This window comes from Adiantum capillus-veneris, chromosome 26, assembly GCF_014529385.1.
Source record: "Adiantum capillus-veneris isolate H3 chromosome 26, ASM1452938v2, whole genome shotgun sequence".
Lineage (NCBI taxonomy): Eukaryota > Viridiplantae > Streptophyta > Polypodiopsida > Polypodiales > Pteridaceae > Adiantum > Adiantum capillus-veneris.
The window spans coordinates 21,144,225-21,157,447 of NC_140956.1; the positions used below are offsets into that span (position 1 = coordinate 21,144,225).

General features: G+C 40.6%; 1 protein-coding gene across 1 annotated transcript in view; it reads left to right on the top strand.

The window, feature by feature from the left end:
• The window catches only part of LOC147423102 (Biotin/lipoate A/B protein ligase family), a 72,462-nt gene extending 63,096 nt beyond the window's left edge, over positions 1-9,366 (top strand). Inside the window, exons 3-4 of the mRNA XM_086501934.1 lie at positions 8,265-8,413; positions 8,973-9,366. Coding sequence (XP_086358060.1) covers positions 8,265-8,413; positions 8,973-9,191 — 368 coding nt within the window. The 3' untranslated portion in view covers positions 9,192-9,366. The remainder of the gene's footprint in view (positions 1-8,264; positions 8,414-8,972) is intronic.
• Positions 9,367-13,223: the final 3,857 nt, after the last annotated feature.

Consider the following 13,223-nt stretch of genomic DNA (forward strand, 5'->3'; position numbering starts at 1 on the left):
TTGGTTGCTATACCACATTGTAGCTGGTACTGGCGTTGGTTTATTTGATGCTTCCATCATTGGCATGTATCTCATGTCTATCGGCATTCTAGCACCTGGCAGCGGAGGTTGTTGTCCTAAGAAAAGCTGTGGCCTTAAAACTCCTATTGGTCCTGGCGCATTCCTCGTAATGTATCTAGGTGGAGTAGGTGCTTCTGGAACAGGTTGTACATACCTCTCCCTAGCATTTTCCATGCTATAATAGCACTCTTCCCCCGTATGGTTCGTCCATTTTCTCTCAATTTCACACCACTTCGGCTCTCCCGAATCAGACCTTACAAGAGGAATCAACCCCTTGACCAAGTCGTCGATAAGCTTTTCTCGATCAATAGGTGCCGTTGGCTTGTCAATGGACTCACTTATTTGTGAAACACTGTGCTGAGAGGATGTGTCATCTCCTTGACTCTTTAAGTCCTTTTCTTTGTATGCCTCACAGTTATCCACTAGATAAAGAGATTCTTTGATCAACTCGTTTAGCGTCATCCTCCTTATCATATGCAGATCCTTCAGAATTTCACACCACTTCGGCTCTCCCGAATCAGACCTTACAAGAGGAATCAACCCCTTGACCAAGTCGTCGATAAGCTTTTCTCGATCAATAGGTGCCGTTGGCTTGTCAATGGACTCACTTATTTGTGAAACACTGTGCTGAGAGGATGTGTCATCTCCTTGACTCTTTAAGTCCTTTTCTTTGTATGCCTCACAGTTATCCACTAGATAAAGAGATTCTTTGATCAACTCGTTTAGCGTCATCCTCCTTATCATATGCAGATCCTTCTGAAGGCCCGCATCTCTCATTCCCTGGATAAAGATCAACATCAGTCGTGCTTGCGTAGGTAATTCCGCTCTCGGACAGAGCTTAACATATCTCTTGAGCCGTAATGATGCTTTGCGTACTGATGCATTCTCTTTCTGTTTGAATCTATGGATTTGTGAGACCGTGTTGTGAGCAATGCCTTTTGGCGAGAATTCTTCAATAAACTCCTCAAACAGCTCATCTAGGGTCTCAAAATCCCATTTTTCTACTGAGTCGAACCATGTAGCTGCATCATCTTCTAGAGTCAATCCAAATCCCGCAAACTGTGTCGCAAAATCTGAAACTTCCTCTGCTCTAATCACTCTTCTAAAAGCCGCTACGTGATCTCTCGGATCTTTATCTCCGGAGTATTTTCTGTTTACCCATTTCTGGACTTGGGATGGTCTAACTCGTCGATTGTCTACAAGTCTAACCAGAGACTCTCCCAATTCTTCTCTCGTTATCGCTCTTGAAGGGAATCCTAGTGGCTCTCTTCTTGGAATTCCTATAGGAATTCTCGTGTTTGGTGGAGGCATTTGTGGTCCTTCATTGACCAAATATCCACCTCTTTCTAGTACAGTCTGTGGATTTGTGCTTTCTACAACTCTGTATTCTCGTCCATACTTGTCGACAACTATAGATCTCCATTGACAGTCGACTCCGTATGTGTAGACATATAAGAGCTTGTTATCCGTTATCTCTTCTAGGTATGGATCTGAGCACCTATAAAGATTGACCTCATTGTCGTCAATGTATCTATATAGTCCTTCACTCTCATGACCAATCATCCAAACTCTCTCAACAAGATGGGTCTTCATCAATTGCAAGTTTGGAAGATCCATTGTGGGAGGATATTCCTCTATCGTCGGGATCTCCAAGCTTGTGTAAGCTGCGTTTGAATCTAGGGTAGACATGATTTTTGGGCTTAAGAGCTTTTGCTTGGTTCAAGTAGATTTAGTCCACTGTGTTCAAGTGCTTTGGTTAGGGAAAAGTCGAAACTATGTCCAAAACCACAATCGTTTCGTCACAATTCTCGCAAATTGTCGCTTTCAGACACCCCTAGCTTGCGGATGTATTTTGAGGCCTCAAACAACGTTTTTTTTCAAAGTTGACCTAAATGGTTGCCGTAGGCATACATTTAGTTCAAGTTTTGCTCTAAGATCTGTAGAGCCGCTCTCAGGCTACGTTTTGATATAAAACTTTTCCGATCCGATACTGTTTGTGAAAGTTATGGCCAAAACAGTGAAATGCAGTTTAGAATGGTCAAAATGAGTCCAAATTTAATTTTGAAAGAAGATTTGGGATCTCTGTGACAGTGTGAACACTTTTGTATGGTCAAAACTACAGTTGGACCCTAAAACTGGCCTAGAATTTAACAAAATTTGGTCCAGATACTCCCCTTAAGTCCAGCAACACAATGGTATGCTCAGAATTTCATTTGGACCTAAAAATGGCCTTGAGACATCCTACGCGTAGGATGTCTTTTTGCTCAGAATGACTTGAAATTTTCACCCCAACTTCTCCTTGATGTGCTGATCACAGTGGTGTGCTCATAGGTTGGTTTGGAGTCCTAAATCAAGCTGGAGACATCCTACGCGTAGGATATCTAACTGCTCAGATTTTGTCCAAACTTGATCCCAAGATTCTCCTAGTGCTCAGAAACCCAATGGTATGCTCAAAATAGAATTTGGATGCCAATAGGTCAAGATTTAGGCTGCAAGAGCTTCTAGTGCACTCGAAGAGTAGGATGTCTGACAATTCTTGTCTTTGCTTGGTAAATAGGCGAAACAAGGTCCAAATTCACTTTTGAAAAAAGTTATGGAATCTTTGAGACACTTAGAAACTCCCTATTTGGCCAAAGTAGAATTTTGACCACTTTATGACTTTGGAGACATCCTACGCGTAGGATGTCTTTTTGCTATGTTTCAGCTCAAACTTGCACTGTAGCTTCCCCTTGATGTGCTAAGCTCACAACTATTTTTACTTTTTGATTCTGACACCTATAGGTTGGTCAAATGATTAAGAATCTGCTCCAGAAGCCTGATGTCTGTTCTGATGAATTCCCAAGTCAAATAAACTCCAAATTGGACCAAATTTGCCTAGGAGGCTTGCCTAAGGCTATACAACACCCTGCTATGTCCACAATTTGAATTTGGCCTCTAAATCATGCCTTAGACATCCTACGCTTAGGATGTCTATCTGCTCAGAATTGCCCCAAATTTGAACCACAGACTCTCCTTAAGGTGCTGATCACTGTGGTATGCTCAGAATTTTGTTTAGAGTCCAAAATCACAAAGAAGACATCCTACGCGTAGGATGTCTTTTTGGCCTGTTTGACCCCAGACTTATCCCACAGCTTCCCCTTGATGTCAGCAACCCAGTGGTATGCTTAGAATTTGGTTTGGATTTCAAAAGTCCCAAATTTTAGCTGTTCTTGCCTTTTTTTAGTCAAAAGTGCTAAAGTTATTCAATCTTCCTTTCACTGACCCAAATGAGATGAAAACTCTCTCAGTCACTCAATATATCATGCAGATCATGCTTATGGAGTCATCCTATGGCTTGGTCTCAAAATTATGCCTTGGGCACAAATTGGGTAGGATGTCTGGCAATTTTAGTCTATCTGGCCTTATCCTGTCAAGATATGGTCAAATTTCCACCTTCCAGGTGAAAACAGGATAAAACCTACCTTCTGAACACACTGGTCAACTCAGAATTTCAAAATTTCCACCAGATCACCCTGTAGACATCCTACGTGTCTACTGTTGATTTTTCGAGACTGAAGTGTCTCTGATGCTTCCTTATGCTCTCAGCAAGTGCAAGTATGCTTCACAATTGCAAAAACATGCAAAAATCACTAAATTTAAGCCTTGTCTGAAATTTTACGTTTTCTGACTTCGCCTTTTGGCTTTTGGTCAACAAAAATAGGGAAAAACACCCAAGTCAATATGTTTCTAGGGTAAAACCTACCCTCTGGACCCACTGGTGCAGTTAGAATTTTCAAATTTGGTCTCCAGAACCCCCTTGAGACATCCTACGCATAGGATGTCTATGTTTACAGAATTGCTGGTTTTCTTCACAGAACCCTTGCAAATGCTCTTTCATATGCACAACATCAGTCAGTCATACAAAAATATCCACAAAAGCTTGTTTAATGCATTTTTACCCTCAAAAGCACACTTTTCCATGATTTCAAATGCAATCAAGCACTTTAGCAAATAGTTCAGTGCTGAATAGCTCTAGATCAGAATCGGATCACTTACCTAAAGCCACTCCTACAAATCATATGGGGTTTTGCATCTATGAGTAGAAAAACGCTTCACTGCCACACACGGACTAGTAAACGCTTTTATCACCTCACAAATCACTCGACCATCAACAACTACTCTAATCCACAGATCCTAACTAAACCTATCTAGTCGCAGACCCTCGGCAAGACACACACTTCCTGGCTATCCACTTGATCGCGGAATATCCTCTTCCGGATCCACTTAAGAAAAACGCTTTCTTTAGCCGAAACTAAATCAAGCAACCATCACACGAGTGTTAGTAGGAAACCTACTTAGGTCCTTGTGTCCCCGGCAACGGCGCCAATGTTGGATGGGAGCGACTCACACACCCATGAAGTGCATGCAAACACTACCTAGATCAACATAATGTTAATCGAGGACACAGATGACACGATAGGCACACGGAGGAAATCTCTTTAGCTTGTCAAGCTGAGACCATCCTACACATACAACACTCAGGAAGGCCAACTAAACCACAATCAAGAACCTCACTACTCTCAACTACACCACCTAGCCACATACACACATACGGAAGATAACTCACCTAATCATTCCAGATTCATACGAAACTTAAGGAACACCATCCCCTCACTAGGATACACCTGTCCCTAAGCTTCTACACTCAAAACCCTCACTCTAAACCCATCTGCGGAAAACGCGTAGGATGACAGAGCTGAATTTTGAAAGTGCCCGAAACTGAAATTTATGAGTACCTATGCGTAGCTTATGTCGCCACGATTCTATAGACTACTAGCACGCAGAAAACAGACATCGTTTGATACACTTACGGCCACAAATAGCTCGTAGATGCGTCGGCGTGTGCGCTTCGTCTCGCGTGGAATGCTTGGCGTTGTCGCGTAGCTCTCCTCGAGCCTACAACAATGGTGCAGTCAGATCTCCAATGTGTTGAGCGAGCCGGGCGTACCAAGAGGATAAAGCTCACGCTCACTCTCTTTCTCTCACACACAGTAGACGGCAGCACTAAATTTTGATTATGATAAAAAGTCTTCTTTACAAAATGACCTAGGTATCTTATATACTAAGGCTACCTTAGGTTTAACCAAAAATGGGGTTGAAAGGGTCAAATGGCTTTGTATTTACAATCTGGAAGTGCCATTGCACCCCGGCTTCTGAGACTAGAATAACTACTCATTACAAATGACATTTATAGCCATAATCCGCAGCATTTCATAACTCGCAAAAGATAAGACTTTGGTACGAAACTTGAGTTATGTTGTGTTGTTGACCCAGCGGTCAACAGGTATTGTTTGAACCTCGGAACGACGCAGATGGGATGTCTGGGGAGCGTTTCGTTGTATGCTAGAAAATTATTGTTGTTACTCCCGGTCGGACCTGGATGGTTATGCGGGAGGAGTATTAAGAAGTCTGAGTAGTAGTTACTCTTAGCACCTCCAAACGATGCAAGCTGCGGTCTGGGGGGTGTTTTGTTGTAAAAGGCCTCTATATCTCCTGGCCCGGACCTTTTTAGGTTATGCGGGAGTAGTGATGAGGGAGTTGTTGAATATCTCCCTGCGCGGACCTTGTTAGGTTATGCGGGAGGAGTATTCATCGGTGACTTTATGTTTCTATGTCTTGTAACATGCATATGTGAGCATTTGTGTTGCATTGTGATGTGCCAACCACTGAATATTCCTAATTGGATGAGATTGCCTGGGTATGTAATTTTAGTGCATCAAGACACCCGTGGAACATCAGTGCGGTCTAGGTGTGATGGCTAACTTTACTACACTGGAATATCAAGAGTTCCGATTTGGATGAAAGGAAAAGCCAACTCCTTGATCAAAAGAGCCGAAAGAAGAAGCCAACTCCTTAACAAAAAAAAAAAAAGAGCGAACTGATTGTCCCTTGGAACAACCCTCGGAAATTTTTGAGCTAACTTGAGTTGTTTTGCAGATATGGTGTAATCGCGGACGATTACTTTCTTTCAAGAAGGGGGAATGTCACAAACTGCTGACGTGTCAAGTCACTAAACAGCAGAGCAAATCTTTAGAAAACGGCCGAGGGGCCTAAACTTTAAGAAGAACAAGCAACAACAGAAGAAGAAGTCCTACCAACTTATGGGACCCCGTCTGATGGGGCCCAAGTGACATAAAGGCATATAAATAAAGCAGGACCCACACACACACAGAGCGTTGCGTGGCAACAAGTGTACGGATCTCTGCAATCTGCACTGGTTTGATGACATGGCAACTGTATGAAAAACCCGGATTTTGCACTGACATGATGACGTGGTAGACTGTACGGATTTCCGCGTTTTGCGTTGACTATTGACGTGGCAATTGTACGGATTTCCGTGATTTACGCTGACAACTTTTGGACATCGCTTTTGGACCAGATGCTTTTGAGTTTGAAGTTTTTCATGTGAACTGCTTTTGGGCCTAGGGCCTTTAAATATGAGGCCATGGGCTCATTCTATGGCATGCTTCTGGACGAAGGTGCAGAGGATGGAGTACAGGCTTGTACTTTGATGATGCAATATAAAGAAATATCGAAAGGGGCCCCAAGGTTTGGGGCCAATATTCTTTGGGGCCATTTCGCGTGTCGCCTCTCTCTTTCTGTTCAGCTGTTATTGAAGTGCTAAAAGTCCGTTCAGTTTGTTCTTTTTCCATTGGCACGTGGTGCCCGTCGTGTGACATGGACAGCCAATAAGAGCACTTGTCTGAGTGGGATTGCCCACAGAGGGACACACACAGGCACCTGTTGGCTTAACCTTCGTATACCTTCCTTAGGCTCCGCATAGCCTTAGAGAGAGAGAGAGAGAGAGAGAGAGAGAGAGAGAGAGAGAGAGAGAGAGAGCTTTTTCGTGCTCTATAAACCTCTCAAAGAGCAAAAGAGGGAGGGCTAAGATCTTTAATAGCAAGGTGTAGAGTATTGGTGAAGCAAAATTGAAAATTGGACACTTGGAATTGCCGGCGCTGGAGCGTAGCATTTCTTACGTTGGGTTATGAGCTTTTAGGCTTATTTTAACGTTTATAAGCTTTGGCTGCATTCACACTTATTGGGCCTCTGACCTTTAAAAGGATTAAAAAACTAGGCTTAAACACGATTGTTAAGGGGTGAGTTTCTGGCCAATCTAGAGCAAGTTCCTCTTATAACCCTATACCCTTCAGACTCAGTCTGTCTGCTCCCGCAGAGACGTTATTTATATTTTCTTCGGTTGCTGGTCACTATCATGGGCGGCCAAAAATAATAATAAGCATTGTCTTTGTTAAAACTAGGGACACCATCTTATTCATGTGTTTGTTCTGACGTGTTCCGCACTCGCACTACATCCGGCTACCGTTTTACTTATGGTACTATTCGGGCAATGGTAAATTTCCTAGATGGCACATTGCACTTACCCGTCTTTTATTAAATTAATTGATACCAGTAAATTCATAGCAATTTTGTGTGCACAAAAATCACTTTTATTCATTTATAACGTTAACCAAATTTGTTACAATGACTTTATGATACATATTGGCTCCTGGAAGAGATGCAATGTCAATGCTTGAATCTGCACACATTTAAATCGTATATTTCTGTGGGTCAATTCAATGAATTACGGTTTGCAGAAATAGTCCCTTTTTTCCTGCACCAAAAATTATAGTTGGCTCTGTCATGTGTCCTATCTGGACTGGCCTAGGCCAAATATGCAAGATTGCTTATTTCAGGCTTTTGAAGGAGCATGGCAGTAATCGGTCTTGAAGTTGAGAATTCTTATTCTTAGTTTATACTCATCCATGGCTGTAGAGATGATCTTAGGCATGGCATGTTGATGTCAATAGAAGCAGTACAGTTCTACGACTTTAGAGGCAGTGAAGGTTTCATTTTGTTCAAGTAAAAGCGTATTGCTGCTTATATGCTTGGCATGACTGCAATAGTAGACTTATTACAACGTGTACGTGGGATCAGAGTCCTGCTTTGAAGCCTTGGGGCTTTATGTACTCTTTTAAATTTGACTTTCAAGCTCTCAATGCATGACATGTAGTGGAAACAACATTGCCTCCGATGGAACGAGGTGCATATACAAAAGTCTTGCTTTGTTGAAGTAGTACAAATTTTACTTGGAATAGCATGTTGTGTTATTGTTTGTTTATGTCTGTCAATTCTTGAATGAAAATCTTAGTGCGTATTTTCAGATTATGTCTTTGGGGAGCTCAAGTTTGGTGGCAATGCACAATCAATCATCAAAGACCGCTGGCTGCACCATACGTCGTTTCTTTGGGATTTCTGCGACTTTCGAATGTCATATTTAAGAATTCCAAAAAGAGCACCAAGCTACAGAGCTGTAAGTTTTGGTTATATCTGTCTGCAAGGTCCGTGTACTTGGATTTTCTTCTAGGTTTTTTTTTTGGCCATAATATTTCACGAAAAAACGACTTTTAACTCCAGAGGATTTCCAAGGGTGGGTTCATGTGGAGCAAAGCATGGGTAGATCTCAGCTTAGTTTGAAGGGAAAAAAATGTGTTTTAACTTCAGTTACTTCAACTAAATTACGATGCACACAAAGAAACCACTTTAGACTTTAGTTCCTTTTTACCCTTGCTTGGATGGCAACAACCATTGTCAAGCCAAAGCCCAAGTTTAGCCAAGTGAAGAAAACCTTGAATGATGGATGAGTGTGTATTATGGTTGTTAATTGTAAGCCCCTGAAAAATTGAGTGCAGTTGAAGCTGGATTGTTAATTTTGGAAGCTATACCAAATTGCTTCTTTGTAGAAGAAGCCGTGTGCTGATTTTGACCACATATTCATAAACCTTGCCGTTGTCTTTCTTATCTCATCTGTGCAATTCTTTTTCTTTACTTCATTTGTGCTGACTCTAGTAATCTTGTTGGTTTTTTTTCAGGGTCGTGCACATGGAGATTTCATTTGCAAGCTTAAGGACCACTTTTCTTCCAGAAGCTTATTTCTCAAGCAAGTGGAGGGGGCACTCTTACTGTGTTTTGATATTGAGGAGGTCGCACTCACAGATGCTTCTTGTATGGGCGACATGAACCATAAAAGTTCAACAAAATTGTTCACTCAAAGTGAGCTGTGTGCCTTCAACTCGAAACTTCAAACTTGAGAGATTTTTACTCAATTCTTTTTGGCACATTGTAAGCTGATTTTCACTTGAAAGGAACTCGTTATAAACACGAAGTCTTAAGTTGTAGATCCTTCGATGAGAGGAGCAATGAAAACACTCTTGTCACGAGTATGCCCGTAAACTTGGCGTAAGGTAAAGTCTGTTTTGTTTTTTCTATGTGCTGCTGCAAGACCATGAAGTCTATGGAAGTTAAGTGTAGGAGTGTATCAACCTAGCATTAAGTCCTGTGAATGTGTGGCGAAGCCATTATTCATGTCAATGGAATCAGAAGTGTGTAGCAAACATGTCAATAAATTTGGTAAGTATGAGCTTCATTTCATGTCGTTTAGTCTTTCATTACACCAAAGACAAAGATACACTTTGAATGAGATGATAGCCATAGATGATGTTGACGATTCTTTTACCAGTTCTTCTGTCCAAATAGACTGCATTGATAAGAGATAAAGCTATGGGTGTGACAGGTATGTTTGTGTGTCTGAGAGAGAGAGAGAGAGAGAGAGAGAGAGAGAGAGAGAGAGAGTCTTTGCCATACTTTGTTTTGATTGCTATCCTGATTGTGATGATTGCCGAAGTTGGCTGGCCTGCGAGATTATTATTTCGTCGCCACTAATGATTGTTGTGGCCGTTGGAATTGTGCAATTTTCATTGTGGCTTTTGTAAATTTTTGGATCTATTGCTTCCATGTTTGCAATGATCACGACGATTGTAAGAAGTTTGATTTTCATGCAGTTGACCGCAACTCTTATGGTCACCATGAGTGTCATCACCATAGGTTTAATCGTGGTGGCCGCTATGGTTTTATCGCCGCCATGGTTGTTGGTATGATGCCATCCGCGAGGATGGCGTTATTTGTCAGAATTTGCATTGCTATCTATTGGCTTGTCAAAGGCAAGATGATGACCTTCATAAGTATTTGCTGGTACAAAGCATCATAATGTCTTGATGTGGGTCATCTCCATGAGCAGCGACAGAGGTATGGAAGAGGAGGGGTTGGGGTGGGTGTGTGGAGAGCTTTGGCAAACAAGAGGAGGAGCAAGGGGGTGAGCAGTAGCATGGTTGCCCACCTTTCTCTATGCATTCTATCACAAGGAAGAAGAGGAGGGTTTCTTTGAGTGCTTAACTAGAGGAGTCTGGTACTGGTTGCATCAAGAGGATGCTTGCTCTTCAAGGAACATAGGCAGGCGTCAAGCGCGCGCGCGCGCGCGCGCGCGTGTGTGTGTGTGTCCGCGCACCTCATTTTTGGCTAACTAAAAGTGGAGGCCTTACTATCATCCTTTGGCCACACGTCAGTCCTTCCACACTTGCAGCACCAGGAAGGAAATAAGCTCTCTCTCTGTCTCTCTCTTCGTCAGCTAGATCTTTAAGGTCTCTTGGGATCGTTTCCTACAACGTTAAAATTCTCTTCTTCCTCTCTCTCTCTCTCTCTCTCTAAAATGTATTTTTTGTGAAGCTTCACATTGTTTCAATAGTATTTGTGCAAGCCCATGTCCATTGTCATCAAATCTTGCTTTGGATGGATAATAACTTCATAGGGCACCCATAGCATGGGATGGGGGGGTTCATGTTTTGGAAGCTTTTCTAACAACGATAAAGGGTGTGGAATTCGCCAATTTTTTTTTGCAAGTGGAAGTGTTGTTGCTAGGTTGGCTTTCGACTCAAAATTTATGTAGAAGAAGGCAGTAGCAAGGGCAACTGTTGGCCACTTGTAGCATGGGCAAAGGGTGGTGTTCTCCTCCCCCAGTAGGTGTGTACTATTGCACACGAAAGGCTTGTTCTTGCCCGTCAATGGCAGCTTGTATGCTGTTCTCTCTACACACACACACACACACACACACACACACACATATTATGTATGTATGTATATAGGTCCTTTGGTTTCAAAATTATAAAATTTAAAGTTAATTTCCTTTTTAGTCTCTCTCTCTCTCTCTCTTTCTCTCTCTCTCTCTCTCTCTCTCTCTCTCTATATATATATATATATATATATATATGTTCCTGTAGTCGAGAATGTGGTAGCATGCTCTTTATCTCTTTCTCATTCAAGAGATGAAGTGAGGGAAAAATAGAATTTTTATGATCACAAAAAATGTTTTAATCTAATTGAATAAGTGTTTGTAACCAAAGAAGGGGAGCTCTCACTTTAATATTTGTGGAGTAATCTAAATAACATGAGTAGCTCAAATCTTGAATGCATATGGGTTCCTCTCAAGAAAAAGAAAGTCATGATGAGGATCCCAATATTTGTTATGAAGCAAGGAGAAGATTCAAACCATGCATGTCATCATGAATTTCTTCTTAAAAAGAACAACCACTTGCTCTTGAATGTAGTGATTAATCAATTAAAAGACAAGAGTGACAATATAAACACCAAGAGAATATGAGTCAAAGCATCCGTACACTTGTAAGGTGGAATCTAAAGAGGGAACTAAAAGTAAAGACTTGAGCACTATATCATGATGATTAAAATCACGAAAATAATATGAATGCTCTTCATTTATAGCTGAAAAAATTGTTGGGGAGATAGTTACCTCCACTCAATTGAGATACACTCATTTTTAATTATGTATTTGATTTCTCATATTTCTTACAATTTGCAAGAAAAGAAATGTGAATTATGCTTTCTCATAACGCACATTATTTCGAAAGCGTATCTCAATGGCTACCTAGCATGTTAGATGCATATGCTACTACTACAATTGACATGCAAGGTTTTGTGCTGCATGAATGATGAGATAGAAGATTTTTCTTAAAACCCATGTCTCTCTTGTTAAACAACAATGTGGTATTTAAGCTACATTTAATGGTTTAATGACAAGGTTTTAACTTGCAATAATTGAAAATAAGACGTATCTTTGAGTATATTTCTCAATATTTTTGTAGTACAAAGTGTACAAACTTTGATGCAAACAAGTGTAGATGTGATCTTTGTCCTAATTTAGTAAAGATAAAAAACCCATCCCAATATAGTAGCGAAAGTTTAATTAACAAGTTTATACATTGACAAGATGATGATTTGCTACTACTTTAAACAAATGAATAGGTGTGTAGTCTTTAATATGTTTTCTCAAGATAAATGATAGCATATAAACGTTGAAGTAAAAGAGTGAGCTCTCAACTAAAGCATTGTAACTCCCTTCAAAACAATGACTCTTTACAAAAGAGTATGTATCTGATCTTCTAAATTTTATTATAAAAATAAAAGCATACCATACTAGTTGATATCAATAATAAGATCTTTGGCTAGTGCATCAAAGTTCTTTTGAGATGCATTCAATAAATGATTCTTGTGCCACATCCATTAAGGCTTGTAATGATTTCACACGAGCAAGGATTGCAAAGGTGAGAAATTCATACATCACCAACCTCATGCACAATTACTCAAATGTGGTCATGAAGAAAGTTTTTCAATTTATGAAAGGATAAATGATTGGCTTATAAGCTCAAGTTTCCACCCAGTTGGCTGAAACTTATGCCGCTCAAGTAAGCCTATGACTTCCTCTTATGGAAACACTTATTATTCATAGCATGAATTTGAGTAGCTTGAGAACATTTCCAACTACCAAGCTTTCCCAAGTATGTGGATAAGCTATCGCCTAAAGGTAAGGAGCTCTGTATGTATATATGTTGATTTCAAAAGATTTTTTGTTGTTGAAAATTTTTACTAAGTAAAATTGCAATTAAATAAGCCAATGAGCAATGCAAATGAATTGAAATATTCATATAAATCAAAGAGTAAATAAGATATCGATGTAAACATGTATTTAATGAAGCATCACTTTATCTTTATTTCTATCATGTATTCATTAACCTTCTAAGTTTTTAAAGATTTGTATGCAAGAAGACACACTTGCAACGAACTATGTCCCTCAAGCACTGCATACACTAGCCATCTACTATGGAAAGGTGTGTGAGCTAAATGTATGAAAACATGCTTTCGACAGATTATGTCTTTCAAGCACCAAGTAGAGTAGCCATCTACTACAGAATGGTGGTGTTACTGAAATGAGGATC